We start from the raw sequence: 22,942 nt of genomic DNA, 5'->3' as shown, positions 1-22,942 counted from the left end.
GAGTGGCTCCAGGACCCCACGGGAGCAGGCAGGATGCCACTGGTTCTAGCTCTCCTTTAATACCCAGGTGCTCCCCACAACTCAGTCAGCCCCTCAGCTGCTGCTTCAGAGCTGTGGGGTCTCAGCTGCCTCTTACATTCCTGCCCTAGAGCATTGTGGGAGCAGCTGGAGGAGGACAAAGGGATAGGGGAGTGTCCCCCCACTCCTCTTACCTCCTGGGGTGACCTGGCTTCCCCTGTCTTTCCACCCCCCCACATCTCAAGGCAACTCAGTCTTTTCCTCAGCCCTGCGCTCTTCCTTAGGAGGAAGGCAGCCACCTTCGAAAGTGGCAAAGTGGTAACTCAGGTTTAGGAAAAGGAGGCAGAGAAGGGAAATCTGGGATGTGATGCTTTGGACCCAATGACAGTGTTATAGGGCAGCCCCGATATTGAACGGGTTCCTGGCTGTGGGTCCTCACCCGCGCGCTTAAAAGGGACTTATTAATACTCCACTACAGGCACACACAAAAGGTTAATAAAAGGTTTATTTACAAGGGAAAAGGAAATAAGGAAAATGTACAACTCAGGGAGAAAATAGGGAAATAAAGTCTTTAATGTGTCCTACCCGATCCGGCGACCTGGAAAACCCAGTCACTCTCAGAGCTGGCCAAACACTGCTAGCTGGCGGAGAGCCAAAATGGGGGACCCCCCCCAAAGCCCACGTGTCTGCCTTTATACCAACTTGGCTGCTTAACCCCACCCTCAGGTCCCAGCCACCTTCCCCTTGGTGGTGATGGGATTTGGAGTTCCCAGTGTCTTTGGCTTTGGCCTGGGGTGGGGGTGGAGTCCACAAAGCCTGTATGGAATTAGCTTTAGGACATCCTTTTTCCCCTAACAACAGGAGTGGGTGGATTTAGGGTGTGAAGGGTGGCATTAGGGTCCTTCAGGATTGTGGGGCCTGGAGGAATCAGTGCGGACCTGGGGAGAGACAGGTCACAACAGCTTTCCCTGGGCTGGGACTCTGGGTTCATAAGGAGCTACCAGTTGGAATGGTTTTAGATGGGGTGCGCTGCCTGGACCCTAGTGAGAAGGAGCAGAAATTCTCAGACTTTAAGGGGCACAGATAATCTGGGCATTGTGTTCAAATGCAGATTCTGATTCAGCAGGTTGAGGGTGGAGCCTTAGATGCTGCATTTCTGACAATCTCTGGCTGTTGCCAAGGCAGCTGGTCCCTGGGCCACATGAGGTCTGGCAGGCCTGTAGAGGACAGGTGATTGGAAGGTGCCAGGCTCCCTTACTTCTAGAATTCGAAGCTCCTGGGTGTGTGTGTGGGTGGGGAACAGAGTTTATCCCATCATCTGGCACATGGGGCCTGGGAAGCATTTTAGAAACGTAGCTGATGCTGCAAAACAATGGCCACTGTTGTCATTTACAGCTTGGTCCCCAGAGCAGTCCCCAGAGTGTCTATTGTTGACTGTGGTGCAGTCCCCCTGACTGACCCTTGGCTGACTCCACCCTTACTTATTTTGTCACCTGCAGAGATGTTGCCCCCACCCCCTTAGGCCCAAGGGATCAGGAACTATGGGGCCAGAGACCCTCTCATCTCTGCTGCTGCTGCTCTTGGTGGCAACTGGAGATGCTGACATGAAAGGACATTTTGACCCTGGTGAGCAGGCTGGTCCCTGGGTCCCCGAGGGGTGGGGCTTGGGAGACAGACTTGGGGACTTGACCCTCTGAATGCCTGTGTTACCCAGCCAAGTGCCGCTATGCCCTGGGCATGCAGGACCGGACCATCCCGGACTCGGATATCTCTGCCTCCAGCTCCTGGTCAGAATCTACCGCCGCTCGCCACAGCAGGTACCGGTCTCCTGGGCGGCCTGGAAGGCACTCCTGGGGCCACTGTCCCACCCTGTCCAAACCAAGAGGCTTCTAGAGGGCCAGTGCCAATGAAACCCTCACAGCCCTGGGGTGTCTGAGTATTGAGGCAGAGGCGGACCTAGGACCAGATGGTCCCTGTGATCTTCCCCTTCCAGGTTGGAGAGCAGCGATGGGGATGGGGCCTGGTGCCCCAAAGAGCCAGTGTTTCCCAAGGAAGAGGAGTACCTGCAGGTGGATCTGCGGCGGCTGCACCTGGTGGCACTGGTGGGCACCCAGGGGCGGCACGCTGGGGGCCTGGGCAAGGAGTTCTCCCCCAGCTACCGCCTGCGTTACTCCCGGGACGGCCACCACTGGGTGGACTGGAGGGACCGCTGGGGTCAGGAGGTGAGGCGGCAGGGACAGTGCCCAGGGAGGGGGGGCGCTCCTCTGTCCTCCAGCTACACATTAAATGCTACCTGTCTGCTCACTGCCCTCCAGCCCAGGCCTCACCCCTGAGCTCTGTCTAGTGTTGCAGACCTGGCACCTTCCCCCTAGTTGCCCAGATCCCAGGCTGAACTGGAGTCCCATCCCACCTCAAACCTGCTCCTCCCCTGGTGTTCTCCAGCTCAGGAAACAGTCCCATCATGTGCTCGGTTGCTCAGGCCATAAGCCCAGATGATATCTCTGATTCCTTGGTTTTCTCCCTTCCTACTCCCAAACGTCAGCAAGGCTAGTCTGTTCTACCTCCGTGACATTTCCCGATGCCGCCACCTCTCTCATCTCTGTCTCTGCCACCCAAGGCCATGCCCACTGCTCTTAGCTTAGAGAAACACAATGGTCTCTTTCACCTGAAGTCAAATCTGCAGCGGGAGCCTCATCCAGCATGCCTTGTGCATGCCAGCCAGATGCACCACGTCAGCCTCGCAGCCCCCCAGTGCTGGTCAAAAGCTGAGCTCCTGCCTGGGTGCAGAAGCTCCTCTTCCTCATCCTCCACCCAGGCCACACAGACTGTGGCTCCTGCTGTACACACAGCCTCAGGACACTCATTAGCCATCCCGGTGCCTAGAACATTCCTCCCCAGAGTCCACAGACTCTCCCCTCTGTATTCAGCTTTTCCCAGATGTCCCTTCCTCAGAGAGCCTTGCTGACCCCCCACACCCGCCTCTTGTTCTTCACAGCTGTTTCTCCTTCTGGACTGTCACCACTAGAACATGCCTGACGGGCACACAGTGGATGCTCAGTCAGCATCTGCTGAGTGAACAGAGGGGGCGAGGGGAGGGAGGCAAGGGTACAGAGCTGTGAGAGGCTGGGTAGAACCCGCCACAGTGGGTTGAGTGGCTTAGAGTCGTGGGTGGAGCCAGGCAAGGAGTGGACTGGCTGGCACTGGAGGTCAAGGACAGACCATCAGGCTGAGAGAGAGGTCAAAAGTCTCTGGCGCAGCTCGTCATTTTACAGACACCCAAGGGTGCCCTTTAGCCCCGTGTGCTCTGCACAGCCCTGTGTGGGGGCCACTGTGGGTGGCCAGGGAGCCCCTGCTGACCGGGACGTGAGATCCCACCTGCAAGCTCTCCCACCCATCCACCCCATTTCCGGGCCCACAGGTGATCTTAGGTAATGAGGATCCTGGGGGAGTGGTGCTGAAGGACCTCGGGCCCCCCATGGTGGCCCGACTGGTTCGCTTCTACCCCCGGGCTGACCGCATCATGAGCGTGTGTCTGCGGGTGGAGCTCTACGGCTGCCTCTGGAAGGGTGAGTGGGTCAGCCCCCTGAGAATGTGTTTCCTGTTCTGGGGCCAGGATGTGGGGGCTGGGGAGCGGGTGCTCTCTCTTGCTTGCTGGAGAGCTGTCACTGTGAGTGAGGAGGGGCCAGGGGACCCACGGCGGGTGTGAGAGAGGTCTGGCGCAGGGGTCAGGGGGGAGACTTTGTGCCTCCAACATTCTCCTCCCATCCTGCCCCAGACGGACTTCTGTCATACACGGCCCCCGTGGGGCAGACCATGTACTTGTCTGAAGCTATCCATTTCAACGACTCCACCTACGATGGATACACCATGCCCACCACTGGCGGGTGAGAGCAGGGCGCGGCTGGCGCCCAGGAGCCTGGGTGGCAGGAACGGGGGAGCGGGGTCGGAGAGTAGTCTAGGCAGTGAGATGGAAGAGCTGGAGAGATGACGAGTCAGGTGGGGCCTCAGGGGACCAGGATCGTAGGGTAGCAAGGCCACCCCGTTTTGTGAAGACACTGACATCTGAAATGATCACAATAAATACATGCGGCATAGATTGGACGGTGCCCTTTGAGGGTAGGGCCTTTGTGCAGCCTGTATCTGCAGCGTGCCTGTGCTGTCTCGGGGTGGGGAAGAGAGAGCTGCATGAGGTTGGGGTGGAGGTGGGGGCTTGGCCAGGCTGGGGAGTTGGGGGCGCAGAGCATCCATGTAGGCAACACTCTCTTCTCTTCCATCCTCCTCTTCCTCGGCGCCCTCCTCTCCAGGCTGCAGTATGGCGGTCTGGGCCAGCTGGCGGATGGTGTGGTGGGCCTGGATGATTTTAGGAAAAGCCAGGAGCTGCGGGTCTGGCCGGGCTATGATTATGTGGGATGGAGCAACCACAGCTTCCCCAGCGGCTTTGTGGAAATGGAGTTTGAGTTTGACCGCCTGAGGGCCTTCCAGGCCATGCAGGTGAGAGTGTCTGGCTCTCAGGGAGGGCTGGGTGCGCTGGGGTGCTGGCTGGGGCTCTCCTGGCCTTGACCCTTTGTCCCTCTTTCTCTCCCTTAGGTCCACTGTAACAACATGCACACGCTGGGAGCCCGCCTGCCTGGCGGGGTGGAGTGCCGTTTCAGGCGGGGCCCTGCCATGGCCTGGGAGGGGGAGCCTGTGCGCCATGCCCTGGGGGGCAGCCTGGGGGACCCCAGAGCCCGGACTGTGTCAGTGCCCCTGGGCAGCCGCGTGGGCCGATTTCTGCAGTGCCGCTTCCTCTTTGCTGGGCCTTGGTTACTCTTCAGCGAAATCTCCTTCATCTCCGGTAAGGTCCTGGTCTGTGCCTGACCCCCAACCTCTGGGATTGCCAGTCCAACAATGCCCCAAGATACCCACTCCTGGCACCAAGTCTACCCATCACCTGTGAGATCTCCCAAGCAGCGGTGCCCAAATGATCTGAATCCTTTCCTTCCCCTTGCCAATCTGTCTTTTGCTGGTACGGAGCCAATGTGACGGTGCTGGCTGAGAAATGGCCTTTTCTCTAAGCTTCTAAGACCCAGGCTCGCCACCCTGGGCTCCCCCATGTCCCCACAAGTGCAGCAACTCAAAAAAAAGTTAACATCCACCACAGCCAGGCCTCCGGGGCTCTGTTCCCACCACCCATTCCCAGGGTTGGGGCATATGTTGGCTGTCAGCTCTGATGCTGCTCCTCACCCAACAAGAGCATTCCCTGGGCCTCATACAAGCGACTTCCCTTTGGTCTCCCCATCCCGATATGACTCCCCTCCTACCTCCCTCTCCTTCTCTGCAGATGTTGTGAATGACTCCTCTACAGCTCTGGGGGGCACCTACCCACCAGCCCCCTGGTGGCCTCCTGGCCCACCTCCCACCAACTTGAGCAGCTTGGGTGAGCAGCCCTGGGCCTTCTCTGGGTGTCTGGGTCCACTCTTCCTTCCTGGGCCCCCTCAGCTTGGGTGGGAAGCCTCTGTGGTTCTGACCTGCCTGCCTTTTGCCAGAGCTGGAGCCTAGGGGTCAGCAACCCGTGGCCAAGGCCGAGGGGAGCCCGACTGCCATCCTCATCGGCTGCCTGGTGGCCATCATCCTGCTGCTGCTGCTCATCATCGCCCTCATGCTCTGGCGGTTGCACTGGCGCCGGCTCCTCAGCAAGGTGGGCAAGGAGTGGGCAGCCTGGAGTGGGGACGGAGGGATGGGGGTGCAGAGAGTTAAATCCCGACTGAGGTCAACATGTGCCCAAATTCCTGAATTAGGATGCAGCTGAGACCACAGAGCACCATCTAACTAGAGTATTAGAGGACTTAGGAAAGAGGCCATTGGCAAAGGTGTGCTGGGGTGGATGGTAATGTCCCCAGGCCAGTCATTGCAGAGCTGGCACCCTCCTGGTGCTGCAGGTGGGAGGAGGCAGCAGCCCCTGGAGCCCAGGAGGACTGAGTCTCTGGTGAGGGCTCCTGGAGAGGGGTAGCCCACTTTGGTTCAGGGATGCAGCTAATCAGAGCCTGCCCCTCTGGGAGGGGCAGGAAGACAAGCACCCTGATCTTGCTTTCCACTTACTTTCAAATGCCTGCTGGGACTCCTGCCTGACCAACCTGAACCCAGCCTGTTAATGTGGTCCCCTTGGCCAACCTTGTGGGGCAGAAGTTGGGAGGAGAAAAATGGAGGGTGGAGCCAGAGGGGCAACCGGAAGAAGTTCTGCATACTCCACCCATGCCAAGTCTTCTAGGCAAGAGGGTGGTGACATAAAGTTAACTCCATAATTATCTGGTCAGATTTGGGTTGGAATTCCATCAAGGAACTCAAATGCTCCTGAGCCTGTTCCTTTGCCTGTGAAGTGGAGTTAGTAGTGGGGGCAAGGGCAGGCCTGTGGTGAGGGCCGCAGAGGAGAGCACGGGCATAGCACCTACACGGAGCTGGGAATCGTGAGCCGAGCAGTGGCTGAGTTCGTATTTCCCATTCTGGGTGACCAGGCTGAGCGTCGGGTATTGGAAGAGGAGCTGACGGTTCATCTCTCTGTCCCCGGGGACACCATCCTCATCAACAACCGGCCAGGGCCGCGGGAGCCACCCCCTTACCAGGAGCCCCGGCCCCGTGGCAATCCTCACCACGCAGCGCCCAGTGTCCCCAACGGCTCCGGTAAGACTGTCTCGCTTCTGTCCCACCTCTCCACCTGTTTTCTTACTGTGTCCCTTTCCTTCTGTTTTCCACTGCTTTCTTTTCCTGTCTTCTCCAGTTTCAACTCATTTTCTTTTCCCTGTGGCATCAGTCACCCCTCTGTATCACTCCATGTCTCTGCCATATAACCTTCCTCAAGAACTTCTCATGCATTACCCGTCCTCCCGTGCTCTCCTTCTGTCTCTTTGTCCCGTGTGTATCTCTGTCTTCTTTGTTGTGCCCTCTCATTGTGTTTTTCTGGCCCCCTCATTCCTCCTGCCCTTGTCTCGATCCTGCCTTCTATCCATCCATCTGGCTGTATTCATCCATTCATTGTTCATTCATTCATTGTTTATCTGTCCATCCATCACCATGCAACCATTCATCCATCCATCTACATGTATTCATATATCCATTTGTCCACCTATCCATCATCCATCCATCCATTCTATGTCTCTCTGTCTATTCAAACATCCATTCATTGTTCATTTGTCCATCTGTCCATCCATCCATCCATCCATCCATCCATCCATCCGTCCGTCCCTCTATCCTTCTGTCTGTCCATCTATCCATCCATCTGTCCATCTACCCATCCATTTGCTATCCAACCATACATTCATTCATTCATCACATATATTCATACATCTGTTTGTCCATCCATCCATCCACCATCTATTCATTCTCCCTCCATCAATTTATATCCAAATATCCATTCATCTGTCCCTTCGTCCAGTTATCCATCCCTTTATTCCTCCAGTTCATTTCTCTTCCATTCATCATATGCCCATCGATTCATTATCCACCTGGCCAGCCAGCCAGCTCAGATCCTCGTTTCATCCTGTCTCTGTCTCTTGGTGCATTTGTTCTCATCGGCCTTAGTCTTGCCCCGCTCTGGGTCTCTGTCTGTCTAGCCTCGAGTCTCATCCCTTCCTTGTGTCTCCCCCTCCTTCTCCCGACAGCGTTGCTGCTCTCCAATCCGGCCTACCGCCTCCTTCTGGCCACTTACGCCCGTCCCCCTCGAGGCCCGGGCCCCCCCACACCCGCCTGGGCCAAACCCACCAACACCCAGGGTAAGCCCCTCTGCCCTTGGGCTCTGCCAGGCTCCCCGTACCTCTACTGGGGCAGGGAAAAGCTCTCACACCTCGCACTCCCTCTCTCCCACTGTGGCCTCTTCTGCTCTCCTGAGCTCCCAAGGAGGAAGCTCTTTGTCCTTAGCTCTCCTTTGCTGCTTGCTCCTTGTTAAGGCCGCCCCCCTTAAGCTGAGTAGCAAACTCGTGGGTCTCAGCTCTGTCCCCTCCTCCTCTTCCACCCCGTCTCTTCAGCTCTCCAGAGCAGAGCAGACAGAATGGTGCCCCAAGTTCCCTTGTAACCCCGCCTTGTTCTCCCCCTCTCTAGAGCTGCGAGGAGGGAGCCTCTCTCCCTGGGTGTTTGCCCTCCCCTCCTCCTCTCTCTGCTGCCCCAGAGGTGAAGGCTCACCTCGCCCTTTCTGTCTGCCCCTCCTCTCCTCAGTGTCGCCTTTTCGGTGTTGCTCTTTCCTCAGGGCTGAGAGGGGCCTGCTCTGCCTCCTCTTCTCTGTCTGTAGCCTCCTTGTTGTGCAGGCCTGAGGAACTGTTCCCCCCCCGCCATGTGCCCCTGTCTTTGCTTGTCTTTGAGCTTGGTGTGTTGGGTTAGGGAGGGTTTGGGTAGCCGTGGTGGGAGCAGTCGAGGCTGAAAGTGGGGGTAGACAGCTAAGTGAACAGCAGGGCTGGTGAATGGGACAAGGCTTTGGAAAGTGGAAGGTGACCATGGCTGCGACCGTCCTCCCGATGGCGGGTTGAGGAATTCCTCTTCCTGCCAAGACACCTCACGGTCGTTGGGCTCTGCTGGGACCCCGAGAGCACAGGTCTTTATGACAGTCTCTGCTCAAATATTTTTTGTTGCCTTGGAAACTCTGGAACAGTGAACTCATATCCCATGCCGATGTCTTCTCTGGTTTGAGGTTGGTGGGTGGGGTCCCATGAAGTTGGAGGGTAGACCCCATCTCTCAGCACTGTGAGATGGCGGGAGGGGGTTTCTGGGAGGGGTGTGGAGAACGGGGCTCTCGGGGTCTACCTGATGCCTTGTCCTTGTCTTCTTTCCCCTCATCCTCCAGCCTGCAGTGGGGACTATATGGAGCCTGAGAAGCCGGGTGCCCCGCTTCTGCCCCCACCTCCCCAGAACAGCGTCCCCCATTATGCCGAGGCTGACATTGTCACCCTGCAGGGTGTCACTGGGGGCAACACCTATGCTGTGCCTGCGCTGCCCCCAGGGGCAGCCGGGGATGGGCCCCCCAGAGTGGATTTTCCTCGGTCGCGGCTCCGTTTCAAGGAGAAGCTTGGCGAGGGCCAGTTTGGGGAGGTAAGGAGGAGCCCCGTCATCCCGCTTGTGTGTCTGGCTCACTCCAGGGTTCTGATGCCCATACATCCCCCGGGCCCGGTCCCCTGCCACCTGTGACTGCGTCATCCCAATGACCCTGTGACTGGGTGAACCTTGTGACCTCTCCCCAGGTGCACCTGTGTGAGGTGGAGAACCCCCAAGACCTCGTCAGCCATGATTTCCCCCTTAATGTGCGCAAGGGACACCCCTTGCTGGTGGCTGTCAAGATCCTCCGGCCAGATGCCACCAAGAATGCCAGGTTAGGGCCAGGACGGCATCTGGGAGAAGGGAGAGGGAGGGCATGAAGAGTAGGGAGTAATCTAGAAAGAATTAAAGAGGGGAGTGTCGGGGGAAGGGTTTGACCTGAGGCTGCAGCATCACTAGCGAGCCAGATGTGCTGGGGGCAGGGGGCGGGTATATGTGAGCAGAAGGGGAGATGTAGGTCACCCCCCCACCTCCCCTGGCCATTCACTACTCCTTGTCCTGCAGGAATGATTTCCTGAAGGAGGTGAAGATCATGTCAAGGCTAAAGGATCCTAACATCATCCGGCTGCTGGGCGTGTGTGTGCAGGACGACCCCCTCTGCATGATCACTGATTACATGGAGAATGGGGACCTCAACCAGTTCCTCAGTGCCCACCAGCTCGAGGACAAGACAGCCGAAGGGGACCCCGGGGACGGGGAGGCTGCCCAGGGGCCTGTCATCAGGTACCGGCTCACTAGGAGTTCCCTGAGAGTTTCTGCAGGGGATCTCCTCTCCCCTCACTGCAGTCTGAGGGAAAGAGGGGAGCATGGGTGGGTCGAGGTTCCAGCAGGGGGCCTGGGATGAGGAACATGTAACCCTGTGCATTAGGAACTAGAGGGGCAGAAGAGCTGGCAATTACCAGCGTGAGGTGGGCAAGGGTCTGGCAGGTGAGCCCCACCAGGAATTTCCCTGTTACCCCCACCCCCACCCCCACTGCCCTGAGCCCGGCTTGGGGAGGATAATACGAGAGAGCTCTCTGGGGTCGGACCAGCCAGAGAAAGGTTGACTGGGAGCTTCCCCGCTGGCCTCCACCTGGACATCTTGTCTCACGCCTGGGTCGGGGGACCAGTCTGGGGCTGCCCAGTGACCCGCCTTGGTGGGCTCCCCCGTTCAGCTACCCGATGCTGTTGCACGTGGCAGCCCAGATCGCCTCGGGCATGCGCTACCTGGCCACACTCAACTTTGTGCACCGGGACCTGGCCACGAGGAACTGTCTGGTTGGGGAAAACTTCACCATCAAGATCGCGGACTTCGGCATGAGCCGGAACCTCTACGCCGGGGACTATTACCGCGTCCAGGGCCGCGCGGTGCTGCCCATCCGGTGGATGGCCTGGGAGTGCATCCTGATGGTGAGAGGCGGGCGGGTGGGCAGGCAGGCAGGGGAGGCGAGCGCGGGCTGCCCAGAGAAGCCCGAGAAGCGCCGTGGTCTCCTTCAGCTGCCCGCCCTCTGGGATGCACTTTCCTCCTCTGTAAAACGAGGGTCTCTAAGATTTCCTCTGGCTCTAGGGCCTGGAGAAGGTGGGAGGCAAAGTGGGAGGGGGAAGGGCCCAGGAGCCAAGACTGGGTGCAAGAGAGGGCGCCAGGGTGGTAGAGAGCAAGAGATAAGGGGCGAGAGGAGGCTGGAGATAGAAGGGGATGATTTGGGAGAGAGTATGGAGCAGAGCACGTGGGAAGGATGCGTAGAAGAGGGAAAGGCGAGGGAGAGGGCTGGAGCCTGGAAGAAAGGCCAACCTGAGGGAGGGAGGAGCAAGTTGCTGGAAAGGGGGCCAGCTCAGGAAAGCTGGGCACCCAGGGTTGGGAGGGAGTCAGGTGGGGGCGTACTGGCTGGACATAGGGTTCCCCACAGGTTGCTAACACCCTCCCCTGTCTTATCTGTGCACCAGGGGAAGTTTACCACCGCAAGCGACGTGTGGGCCTTTGGGGTCACCCTCTGGGAGGTGCTCATGCTCTGTCGGACCCAGCCCTTTGGGCAGCTCACTGACGAGCAAGTCATCGAGAACGCTGGGGAGTTCTTCCGGGACCAGGGCCGGCAGGTCAGAGCACAAGGGAGGGAGGATGGGCCTGGGGGGCCAGGAGGGGCAGAGCCTGTCACCCTAGGAACTAAAGAACATTTGCTCCCCGCTTTTTGTCCACACGGCGACAATGCAGGTGTATCTGTCCCGGCCCCCTGCCTGCCCGCTGGGCCTGTACGAGCTGATGCTTCGGTGCTGGAGCCGGGAGCCTGAGCAGCGCCCACCCTTCTCCCACCTGCATCGCTTCCTGGCAGAAGATGCGCTCAACACAGTGTGAACCACGCAGCAGCCACTCCCTCAGGGAGGATTCAGGGGAAGCCAACGGCACTAAACAAGAGGAGCTCACGGCACCCCCGCTCCATTCCCCTCCCGACAGTCCATCACCTCTGACAGGCAGTGTGACCGCAGGTGGGCTGGGCCTGCCAGGGAGCTGCCGCCTCCATTCCCCCTGGACAAGCTCTCGTGCCCCCTCCTGGCTCTTCTCCTAGAGCCCCTGCTGCCCACCCAGCTGGCCCTGCGGATGGGATCCTCTCTGACCTCTTCTGGCCATCCCTTGGGGGAAGGCTGGGGGCAAATATAGGGCAGACACTGGACACGGCCCATTGGAGCACCCGGGCCCCCCTGGACAACACTGGTTCCTGGAGAGATGGCTGTGCCTGTCCCCTCCCCCCTCAGCCTCTCTCTCCGTCACACACTGGACCCCACTGGCTGAGAATTTGGGGAGTGAGGAGGACAAGAAAGGGAGAAATGCACCCTTGGCCGAACTCCTGGAATTGTTCTCAGCTTTGGTTTCTCCCTCCTCTGAAACACTGGACCTCGGCGGGGGGACCGGCCCCAAGCCCCGACCGGCCTTCCTTCCCACCTGCTGCGTTGTAGCTAGGACTTCTCTAGGCCTGTATGTTTCTGCGGAATAAATGTTGGGATTGGGGGGAAGAGGGAGCAAAGGTCTGTGGCCCTGGGGTTGGACATCTCTGTTGTAGCTACCACATTGGTTTTTCTATAATCACTTGGGGTTTGTACATTTTTGGGGGGAGAGACACAGATTTTTACACTAATATATGGATCTAGCTCAATACAATTTTAATCCCCTGCACTAGGCAGGTAATAAAAGGTTGAGTTTTCCACAACTGTGAGTGGGTTTCTTGGGGTTTTGGTAAAATCTGCCTCCCATTTCTTTTCTTTCTTCTCCCCCCTCTTCCCCCTTCCATTTCCTTCCATGTATTTTTCTCAGCATACTGTTCTGCTCCTCCATAAGCCAGGGTTAGGCCAGAGGTGCTCAGCCTGGTTTGACCCATGCCCCCCTTTGGTAGTCTGGAGACTACTGATACCTCTTCAGGATTATGTTTTAAAACCCATAGAAGCAGGACTACAGAGGATATCAATCAAAAGAGTTTACCAAAATACATATTTTTTTAAATTATGACATGGTAGCATATACTTTTAAATAATAAGACTAGCACAGGTATAATAATAACTGCTGACATTTCCAGGTAATAGAAAGCATAAGTGACATCCTGAGGTTTCTACACTGTCATGGGATAGAAAATAGCAGAGCCGGACCTTCCTGGTAGTACAGGGGCTAAGTCTCAGCACTACCAAGCTATCGCCAGCCACTGCACCAGCCACTGCAGCACGAGTTTGATCCCCAGGCCAGCCAGGGAGAAACCCACATGGCGCAGCAGACCTCTCCTGTCTCGCCCGCTGCTCCCCTCAGCAGTGTATTTCAGTCAGTCTGCCTGTTCTAGTCCCCACTCTGTCTCTGGTGAATCCTCTCACCCCCCACACCTCTGGCCTGTACCCCAGTTCTTATATGCATAAATAAATAGAAATAAATCTTTTTAAAAAAAGGAAAATAGCTGAGGTGTCTTCTAGTGACACCTGGTGTCACTGGTGGGTTCATATTTATGATAAATTTCAATTAGAGGTTAATAAGTAGAAAATCCTGAATTAGGATGGTCAAATGTGCAAATGACCTCAAATGTGTAAGCTGTTTGGCTGGGAGCCAGAACCAAGAGCCTAAATTATCTCAGAAACCTGAAAGAATGAGCCACAACCACCCAGAGAACATTTAATAAAGAGTGCAAACTTGCTTAGAAAGAAAAAAAAATCAGTTGCAATTATTGGAAAAGATAGATTCGTCTTGATGGCAGCTCATGTGAAACAGAGACCCTGGGGTCCTGGTTGATGATATTCCCAAAACGAGCCAACTGGATAATGAAGAGAACAATACAGATGATTAAATCTTTGGCTGAATTAATAGGCCCTTGGGGTGCAGGTCACAGATGTATGAGCTGACACACGGGTCAGCCCACTGTGACCTGCTCTAAAACAGGCACCAACAGGGCGGCCCAGAGGCGTGAGCAGTGGAGTGGGAGCCGGGGCAGCGAGCAGAGACGCTTGGAACTCTTTTAAGCTCTAGATCTATGCAACCACCTGGAGCGTGTCTGAACACCAATCCCAGCAAGTTCAAACCTGCTCCTTCCTGTGGATTCCTGACTCAGCAAAGGGCAGTGTCCTCCACTCAACTGCAGGAGCCAGAAACCGGAGAATCAACCTTGCTGGCACTTTCCCCTTACTCTCAGCTCCAGACCCAGTCTGTCATGAAGCTCTGTTGATTTTGCTCCCCAGATTTCCTTTAAATCTCACTTCCCTGCTTTCTGCCACCATCCTGCACATGCTACCTCCATCCTTCCTGGACCACCGCAGGGGCCTTTCAGGATCTGCGCCTCTGGCTGGTTTTCAGCCCTGCAGCCAGAGCGATCTTTAAAACACAACTCTGAGCCCCTGACTCGCCACCCCCTAGTTAATTTCAAATCCTTTAGTGGTTTCTCTTTACAATAAAGAAAAAAATCTTTCTGGCCCAGTTTGCCTCCCCCCACCCCCCACCCACTGTTCAAGTGTCCGTCCTCTACCTTCCTTTATGCACCCCTGGCCTCCTTTCACTTCTTCCGTGGGGCCTCATGGCCTTTGGAGGATACCATTCCCCTTCTGGAGGCAATGGTTTCCTACCATCTGCCTTGTGAGCTCCTGCTCTTCCCTCAGCAGTCTTCTCTGACTTGCTGGGGTGATGATCTCTGAGCACAACTCTTCTTTGTAGCACTTACTAGAGGTACAATTTTATGGTGTTTTTTTTTTTTTAAAGAAAATAACGATGATGGGCCTCCCTGGTGGCTCAGAGGTTAAGTCTCAGCACTATCAAGCTATTGCCAGCCACTGTGGCATGAGTTCAATCCCCAGCCAGGGAGCTGACCCACATGGCCCAGCAGACCTCTCCTGTCTCACCTGCTGCTCCCCTCAGCAGTGTATTTCAGTCAATCCTATTCTGTTCCCCACTCTGTCTCTCTCACCCCCTGCACCTCTGACCTAGATCCCAGTTCTTGTATGCATAAATAAAATAAATTTAAAAAAAAAGAAAATAATGACAATTAACATTAACTGAGCATTTACTATGTGCTCAGGTATCACACTTACTAATACTCTTATCTTACTTAATACAACACATTAAGTAGTTAAAAGTATTCCCATTTCACAAAGCAAGTAACTTGCCCAGGGCAGCACAGTCACTAATGGTGAAGCAGCGGGGAGCAGTCTGTGGGCTCCTGACTCTGTTCTTTGTCTCCAGGACACAGCATAAAGGGGGGAGGTAGAGCTCGCCATCACAGGACAGTCTTCAAGTGCAGGCTGGATAGGGGTCCCTTTCTCACAATTCTAGCTCCTAGGAGCCCTGGCTGGCTTTCTTCCTGAGGTTCAGGAAGGAACTCCCTGTGCTCAGTTCCTGCCATCAGACAGCTTGCCCTCTTCCACTGCATTCTCACAGGGGTGATCTCCGAGAGAATCCCTGATCTCCAAGGTGACAGTCTGTACTGCACTGTCCAGTAATAGCTACCAGCCACATGTTAGCTACTGTGTAGGACCTGTGTGACTGAAGAATTGAATTAAAATTTCTATTTTAGTTAATTTAAAGGTAAATAGGCATAGGTGGCTAGCAGCCCCTGTTGTAGAAATGCCTTATTTTCCCCTACATTGTGGGGAACCATATTCCTGTCTGCCCAGCTCTCTCAGGCTTGCTGCCTTTGCAATGAAGCATATGACTTATTTGGGTTTTACAGACATAAATGCTTCCTGCATAGAAAGTGTTGGACTATGCATATGCCATTTTGTAATCTGCTTTTCTCCCCCTCGTGACAGGTCGTAGATGGCTCCAGGTCAGCATGCAGACAGTGGTCTCCACTCTGTGCTGCCCAGTATTCTATTCAGTTGCAATGACCCTCATTTTACCAGCTCCCAACAATGGACACTGGACTGTTTGCATAATATAACATACACAATTCAGTAATTGTCTTTCCATGTATATCTCTGTACCCATGTGGAAAAATTTTGGTATGATACGTTCCTAAATGGGAAGTTGTTAGGTAAAAGGGTAGCACATTAAAATCATTGGTGTATACTGCCAAATTGCCCTTAGAAAGGCATGTCTATGCTAATTAATACAAAGTAAAAATCAAATCAACAAGCAACTATAAACCAGAGACACACTGAGGGGGAGGGGCAGAGAGAGGAAGGACTAGGGTCAAAATAAGGGGGGGAGGTGGAACTATATGGGGAATATAACCAAAATTAAAATGCATACATCGCGCAAAAAATGAAAAATGATGTAAGAATTACATAAAATAAAATATTTTTTTAAAAAAAGGCATGTCTATGTTAACCTGCAACAAAAGCTGGAGTATGCTCCTAATTGGAGGCCAATATCGAGGCTGTCAATACTTTTTTTTTTTCCCTATCTGGATATTTTATTGCTTCTTTAATTTACTTTTCCTTAGTTATTAGTGAAGTCAAGAGCTGCTTCACTTGGTTGTAAGACGTTTGTATTTCTTCTGTTTATTGCCTACTTCTTTTGCCGGTCTTTCTATTGCGGTGTTATTTTTGTTTTGTAAGAGTACTTTGTATTTTGCCTACTTTATCAAATATTTCTTTCCCGTCTGTAATTTGCCTTTTAACCTTACTTAACATTTGCCATAAATAAGTTTTGTCAATTTTGTGCCATTCTCTGAGGATTTAAACATTGATCGCTAAAGAAATGGAACAATAAAACAAACATAAATAAGCTACAAAGTGTAACAAAGTCTTGCAAGTTCTTATCGTTTTGGTCCCTGGTCCCTCCCAAATGTACTTAAAATTCCATTTCGGGTGCTTTCTAGCGCTGATGGTGGGCAAATTTCTTAGTCTCACTCAGACAGAGCTGTCAAGTGGAAATAACAAAACCTGCCTTATAGGAAGCCGGGAAACGTGCAGTTCTGGCCTTGGCTGCAGAGATTCCTTCTCCTTCACTGCAGTGGGTAAATAAACGAAATGAACGCCAAACATTTGGTTTCTTTTAAAAGTAGCATTAGGATTTTCTAATGAAACGGCGGTGGAAGTATGGTGGCCGTGGCAACCAGGACGCCCGAGCACCTGCAAGCCGAGTGCGCGCCCTGGACCGTGTGAACTCCTAATTCGCGAAAACAGGGGGAGTGAACTGTTACAATTTTACCCCGAGCAGTTGCACTCAAGGAAGCCAGTTTCGTGGGTCTCTAAAGCACCTCACCACACAGCCGTCTGCACTTCTTCCAGGACCCCGCAGGGCACTTCTCCCAGGGCCCCCTTCTTCCCAGGTGGGTGGACGTTAGCAGCGGGGATGGAGAGCGCCTCGGAACCAAGTGGCTCAACCTTCACTGTCGCCGGCTCTTTTAACCAAAACCCAGTGCCAGTCCGATCGGCTTTCTCGCGGTGCCTTTTGGGAATCGTAGTCCGACGACCTTCAGCCTATTCCGGGGTGGGTAAGGACAAGACTCCAGTTCCCAGTGTGCTCCGCGGCGGGTAAGTGCAGCGCCTATTCTTATCCTCCCTACCTTCCCACTCTTGCCTTCCTTCCCTTTTCTTCCTCCGCTCTGGACTCCTGTCTGTGAAACGCCTTCAGTCCTCTCCCCATCTTTCCCCCTCTATTTTTTTTTTTTAAAATCAGCATCCTTTCTCCTATTCCTGGGAGCCACTGCGAGACATTGGCTTCGATTAACCGACGGCTTGAGACTCGGGGTGCACGAGAGGGGATCGACACAGAGTGGTAGGGGGTACTGGAGAGGGTGTGGCGGAGGGGTTATGAGAGGGAGAGTTTAGTGAGAGTCGAGGAACTGCAGGAAAGTACGGGAGAAATTAGGAGATCCGACAGCGTGGGTCAGGATGAATGAGTGAACTATCTGGGGAGTAAAAGGGAAAGAGGTGGAATTAGGTTTGGGAGACGTGGAGAGGAAAGGCAGCTTATTGTCATGTCCAGCAGGAGAAGTGAGGCGAAGTAGATGAAGACTGACAGATTTGGAGCTTACAGGTTGAGCTAACCAGGAGAGGTGGAAGGGAGGACGGGGCTCAAACAAATTTCTTTGTCACCGCCCAACTAAAGATGAGACAAGTCAAAGAAATGACTTGCAAAATGATTTTGCGATATGGGTCGATTAACAATAGTGTCACTTGCAAATTGAGAGACGACTGAAGTTGAGGGCAGAAGTGGGGTGAAGAATTGGAAAGGGGAGTTTGGCCAGGTTTGGAAGAAACAGGGAAAGGAAACCACAGAAAAGATCTTAGGTTATTGTGGAGGCCAGTGGCTCTGGACATAGAAAGGAAAAGTGTGGTGGAAGGGGGATACTTGCATGGATTGCAAGGGTGAGTTTCTAACACTTGGATCTCACAGGTTATGGAGAGCACCCCCTTAAGGGGTGGATTGAACCGAGTACACCTTCAATGTAGAAATCTGCAGGAATTCCTAGGGGGTCTGAGCCCTGGGATATTGGACCGATTATATGGGCACCCTGCCACCTGCCTGGCAGTCTTCAGGTGAGTTCCCCCTTTCTGGCAGGAACCATGGTGGGAAAATGTAATGTGACCTGCAGACTTGACCAAGTTATCCTGGGTAGAAGCTCAGCCTGGGTTACTTGGAGATTAAAGTGTGTAAGGCCAAAACAGGTGGAGTTTGTGGGGCCGCAAGACTGGTAACAGTTTGTGGGTGAAATGAGATTTTGAGAGGCCACTGAGGGCAGAGTGCAGATCTAAGTCATTTCTGATACTGACATTTTACCTCTTTCTGTTTACAGAGAGCTCCCATCTCTGGCCAAGAACTGGGTAATGCGGATGCTCTTTTTGGAGCAGCCTTTGCCACAAGCTGCTGTGGCCCTGTGGGTGAAGAAGGAGTTCAGCAAGTGAGTCTCTGCTGCTTTCTCAGCCAGATACTTATTTCCCAACAGCTAGATCCTCCAAACTGCTTGAGTCCTTGGAATACTTCCAGACAATATTATTGGGTACACAAAACTTGTAAGTAAATTTAGGAAACTCTACATACTGGATTTTCCTTCTTGGAGAGTTGTGAGGTCTATAAGAAGGCTCTGGTGGGCACTGCAGTAAAAAAAAATCCGCCTCAAGAAGACTAAAGTGAGTTTACTTTGTGGAAGTGTTCCAAGGATCACCCTTTTAGCAAACACAAATATGGAGGACTCTGTGGGCTTCCTTTTTTGTGCTTCAGTCATCCCACCCACCTTTCTGCTTCGTTCTAGAGCCCAGGAAGAAAGCACAGGGCTGCTGAGTGGCCTCCGTATCTGGCACACTCAGCTGCTCCCTGGTGGGCTTCAGGGCCTCATCCTCAACCCCGTTTTCCGCCAGAACCTCCGCATTGCGCTTCTGGGTGGGTATGTCACCTCCATCTCTTCCTAAGCGAGGCCAGGGGACCTAGTAATTACACTGCTGGAGGGGAAGCTCCTTCGGGCCCTCCCTGGAAACTGGTGGACTCCACCTTTGGGAACTGCTTTAGGAATAAGTAGGACCAGATGTAACTGCATATCTCCCATTTGTATGGGATGAGGGTGGAATGAAGGCAGAGGGGCTGGCAAGGAACACCAGCAGGGCTCCTCACTCCTGCCCTATCCTGAACTCAGGGGGAAGGCCTGGTCTGATGACACAACTCAACTAGGACCAGACAAGCATGCCCGGGATGTGCCCTCTCTTGACAAGTATGCCGAGGAGCGATGGGAGGTGAGGACCTGGGACTCTGTGTGTGGCTCTGCTAGTGTTCCTATCGCCCATGGCCCTTAGAGGCACTCACCTCTGTTCTCTTCTGTTCCTCAGGTGGTCCTGCACTTTATGGTGGGCTCCCCCAGCGCAGCTGTCAGCCAGGACTTGGCTCAGCTCCTCAGCCAGGCTGGGCTCATGAAAAGGTAAGGAGGCCAGAGGTACAACAGCCCCCCATTTTGCTATCTCCTTGCATCCCTGCTAGCCTGTTTCCAGGGCAGGTCAGGATTGGAGAGGGTTGATTGAAAAAGGAGAGCTGACCGGAGTACAGCCAGATAGACCAAGAAAAAAGGGTCAGGACAAGTGGGATGGTGGCCTTGCCTGGCATGCTTCCACTGTCGGCCCTCTACATCTCTAGCGCCGAGCCCGGAGAGCCGCCCTGCATTACCTCTGCCGGCTTCCAGTTCCTGCTGCTGGACACGTCTGCCCAGCTCTGGTACTTCATGTTACAGTATCTGCAGACAGCCCAGGTGAGGCCAGGGCTGCTTGTTGGCGTGCTCTGCTCGTCTCGGGATGCACCAGAGACGCTGCCTGCAGGGTCTGTTCCCTGATGTTCTCTCCTCTGTTCCTCTCCATTTTCTCCCTTTCATCCCTTCCCCTTTGATCTCTGCTCCTTCCTTCCTAGAGTCGGGGCATGGACCTGGTGGAGATTCTCTCCTTCCTCTTCCAACTCAGCTTCTCTACTCTGGGCAAGGTAAGTGGGGGCTGGAGCTGGGGGCTTGGGTGGGCAAGCTGACGGGTAGGGAGGTGGGACAACAGAGTGAATGCTAAGCGTGAACAAAGTGAACCAGAGGTGGGGAGAGAGACTGAGTGTAACAGGATTGGGAGATGAGAATGGGCTGTTTTGGGCTGATCACTGCTTTTCCTCAGGATTACTCTGTGGAAGGTATGAGTGATTCCCTGTTGAATTTCCTGCAACATCTGCGTGAGTTTGGGCTTGTTTTCCAGAGGAAGGTAGGAACACCCAGATACCTGGCATCTAGGGAAGAGGCAGGGTGCATTGCTATGGCCTTTGAAAAGGAGTGGGGTCACGGGAAGCAGTTGCCAGGACGGAAGACTTGTGTGCCTGGGGGGCAGAAGCTGCACACCAAGGCTCTGTGCTCTGGGAGGGATCTGATGTCTCAGGTAGGAAGATGTAGAGCAGTGACACCTGAGGGTGCTCTACCTATCTGTTCTTTCCAGAGGAAATCTCGGCGTTACTACCCCACACGCCTGGCCATCAACCTCTCTTCAGGTGTTTCTGGTGCTGGGGGCACTACGCATCAGCCAGGCTTCATTGTCGTGGAAACCAATTACCGACTATATGCCTACACGGGTGAGGCTGGACAGCGGGCCCTTGGCTGGATGGGAATGGGAGCGGGGGAGGAAGTCAGTAACACATGCCAGTGTATATTCACGTTTATTTGGCAGTTTATAGAGCTCTGCCATTTCTCCTCACAGTTGGAGGAAGGGCTGGAGGAAGTCTGGGTAAGGGCCAGATCTTCATCCTTTCTTTCTATCCCTGGGTCAGAGTCAGAGCTGCAGATCGCCCTCATTGCCCTCTTCTCTGAGATGCTCTATCGCTTCCCCAATATGGTGGTGGCCCAGGTGACCCGGGAGAGCGTGCAGCAGGCCATCGCCAGTGGCATCACCGCCCAGCAGGTAGCTCTCTTTGGGGGTGGGGAGGGCAGGAAGACAGGCTGCACTTGGGCTGCCTGTCATTTTATAAGCCTATCACGGTAGTTGGTGGTGACTATCGGAACACAGACCTGGTTGGTGAGAAGTCAAGGCTCTAGGTGTGGGTACAGGCAGACTCCTAAAGGGTAGAACATGGAGGAGGTATAGCTCTGGATGATGTTTTAGCACTGCCTCTTCCTAGCTGCATAAATGGTCTAGCTGCTTCACTTCTCTGAGCCTCAATTTCCTTATGTGGAGCAGGGAAACAGAGTTTGCACTTCACAGAGTTGTTGGGGACTTTCAACAACAGAACAGAGGCAAGCATTTAGCTCAGAGTTGGCCAGGTAGTTGTACTTAAAAAAATAATGGTTGTTGGTATTTTAAAGAAAGAAAAAAAGAAAAAACAAATGTGCCAGGGAAGGAATAGCAGACAAAAGCTGAATGGGGATGGGGTGAGTTGATGACAGGCATTTGGCTGTGAGCTTTAACAATAGGTTGATGCCGCGGTGACGTTAAGTGACATCTTAGGTAGCTCCCTGGCCTCTTACTTCAGCTCCTGATCCCATCCTTGTCTTTTCCCTAGATCATCCATTTCCTAAGGACAAGGGCCCACCCCGTGATGCTCAAACAGGTAATAAGTTGCCAGGGGCCCACAGCCCCTGGCACCTGGCAGTGAGGTGATGGGAAAGAGAAAAGGGCATCCAGGATGAGGGCTGAGGTTGTCTGGGGTAGTATTCCTGACTCTTAGAGCCGTCCCTTGCACCTGCAGACACCTGTGCTGCCCCCCACCATCACCGACCAGATTCGGCTCTGGGAGCTGGAAAGGGACAGGCTACGATTCACGGAGGGTGAGTGGATACTGTAGATTTATTCTTGATCATTAGCTAGAGAAAGGATAATTGTCTTGATAAGCTGGAAAAAGCTATTATGCCTTTTACATTTTGCTTACTGCTTGGGCTGGGAGAGAAAAGCTGGGGTGGGCATATAAACCGTCTCAAATCAGTGCAATTTGGATTTAGCTAGAAGAGGGAGAATTAATTCGTGTGGTGCGCATTAATGGCGTAATGTATTGGCTCTGAAAGTGGCTGGGTCACACGGGGTCAGGATGCGCCCTGGCACAGGCAGGCATGGAGGGGGAGCGTGTAACTGCGGGGGGCTGCCGGCCCGACCACTGCCCGGGGCTCGGCCCCTCACGCCCCGCCCTGTCTCTCCCGCGCCGACCCGCGGCCCCAGGCGTCCTGTACAACCAGTTCCTGTCGCAAGTGGACTTCGAGCTGCTGCTGGCCCACGCGCGGGAGCTGGGCGTGCTGCTGTTCGAGAACTCGGCCAAGCGGCTGATGGTGGTGACGCCGGCCGGGCACAGCGACGTCAAGCGCTTCTGGAAGCGGCAGAAGCACAGCTCCTGAGCCGCCTGCGGCCGGACTCGGGCGGGCGGGAGCTGGCGGGCGGGCCCAGCCGGCGTGCGCAGGGGGCGGCCCCCGAACTCAGGTGTTTTTTACTCACGCAGCGGACTCTTGTTTAATAAAGTTGTGGAAAGAAGCCACGCGGGCCCGGCACCCCTCGCGGGGCTTCCCTCCGCGGAGAACGCGCTCCTCGGGCCGGGGCGGCCATTGGCCCGCGGGCGGGGGCGGGGCGTGGTCAGGCGCCGCGCATGCGCCCTGCCGGCCCCGCCCCCTGCGCCGCGCGCAACCTGGGTCACGTCCCGGGTCGGGTTCGCAGGTGCCCCCAGTCCCTGCAGCCGGCGCCGCGGGGCGCCCCGGGACAGCGGCGGGTGAGCGCGTGCTGGGCGGGTCCCGGGAGGTGGGCGGCTCTGCGGCGGTGGGCCGGGTGGAAAGCCGGGCGCGCGGGCCTGGGGCCCATGCGGGCAGAGTATGGGCGGGCGGAGATCTCGGGGACCCGGGCGGCACTTCTTGCAGGTTCTTGCAGGCTCTCGGGCGCGTTGTCTTCATCTCCCTGAATTCCTCAGTCCTTTTTCCTCCTTGCTGGCAGCGGCCACCCTCATGTCGCCCAAGCATAAGTTGAGGGCCAGAAACCTCGACCCTGCCCCCAGAAGATCGCCGTGGCGCCAGGG

General features: G+C 54.8%; 3 protein-coding genes across 9 annotated transcripts in view; all 3 read left to right on the top strand.

Moving 5' to 3' along the window:
- LOC311188230 (class I histocompatibility antigen, Gogo-OKO alpha chain-like) overlaps window positions 1–22,942 on the top strand; it is a gene marked incomplete at both ends in the record, with an annotated part of 867,329 nt that overhangs the window by 337,725 nt on the left and 506,662 nt on the right. The window lies entirely within an intron of this gene.
- Window positions 1,545–11,401, top strand: DDR1 (discoidin domain receptor tyrosine kinase 1; the record flags this gene model as incomplete). Of its 5 annotated transcripts, none has more annotated exons than XM_084228958.1 (17): window positions 1,545–1,644; window positions 1,733–1,835; window positions 2,012–2,240; window positions 3,437–3,584; window positions 3,794–3,902; window positions 4,323–4,509; window positions 4,606–4,852; window positions 5,339–5,434; window positions 5,544–5,695; window positions 6,510–6,675; window positions 7,653–7,763; window positions 8,825–9,069; window positions 9,219–9,346; window positions 9,577–9,795; window positions 10,227–10,461; window positions 10,996–11,145; window positions 11,261–11,401. In XM_084228958.1, the coding sequence occupies exons 1-17, from the start codon at window positions 1,560–1,562 to the stop codon at window positions 11,399–11,401; spliced, it is 2,751 nt and encodes a 916-aa protein (XP_084085084.1). In that variant the 5' UTR covers window positions 1,545–1,559. The 5 variants fall into 5 exon arrangements, with proteins under 5 accessions (XP_084085084.1, XP_084085083.1, XP_084085086.1 ...); XM_084228957.1 differs by having other exon boundaries at window positions 9,559–9,795; XM_084228960.1 differs by lacking the exon at window positions 7,653–7,763.
- Window positions 17,852–22,277, top strand: GTF2H4 (general transcription factor IIH subunit 4; the record flags this gene model as incomplete). Of its 3 annotated transcripts, XM_084228978.1 has the most annotated exons (13): window positions 17,852–17,991; window positions 18,249–18,353; window positions 18,705–18,836; window positions 19,083–19,179; window positions 19,273–19,361; window positions 19,574–19,685; window positions 19,841–19,909; window positions 20,086–20,169; window positions 20,398–20,530; window positions 20,726–20,856; window positions 21,455–21,502; window positions 21,641–21,719; window positions 22,105–22,277. In XM_084228978.1, the coding sequence occupies 13 exons, from the start codon at window positions 17,852–17,854 to the stop codon at window positions 22,275–22,277; spliced, it is 1,392 nt and encodes a 463-aa protein (XP_084085104.1). The 3 variants fall into 3 exon arrangements, with proteins under 3 accessions (XP_084085104.1, XP_084085106.1, XP_084085105.1); XM_084228980.1 differs by lacking the exon at window positions 18,249–18,353; XM_084228979.1 differs by lacking the exon at window positions 19,841–19,909.

The sequence above is a fragment of the Talpa europaea genome (assembly GCF_964194135.1).
Source record: "Talpa europaea genome assembly, chromosome: 2".
Classification (NCBI taxonomy): domain Eukaryota; kingdom Metazoa; phylum Chordata; class Mammalia; order Eulipotyphla; family Talpidae; genus Talpa; species Talpa europaea.
This window is presented reverse-complemented; position numbering and strand designations above follow the sequence as displayed.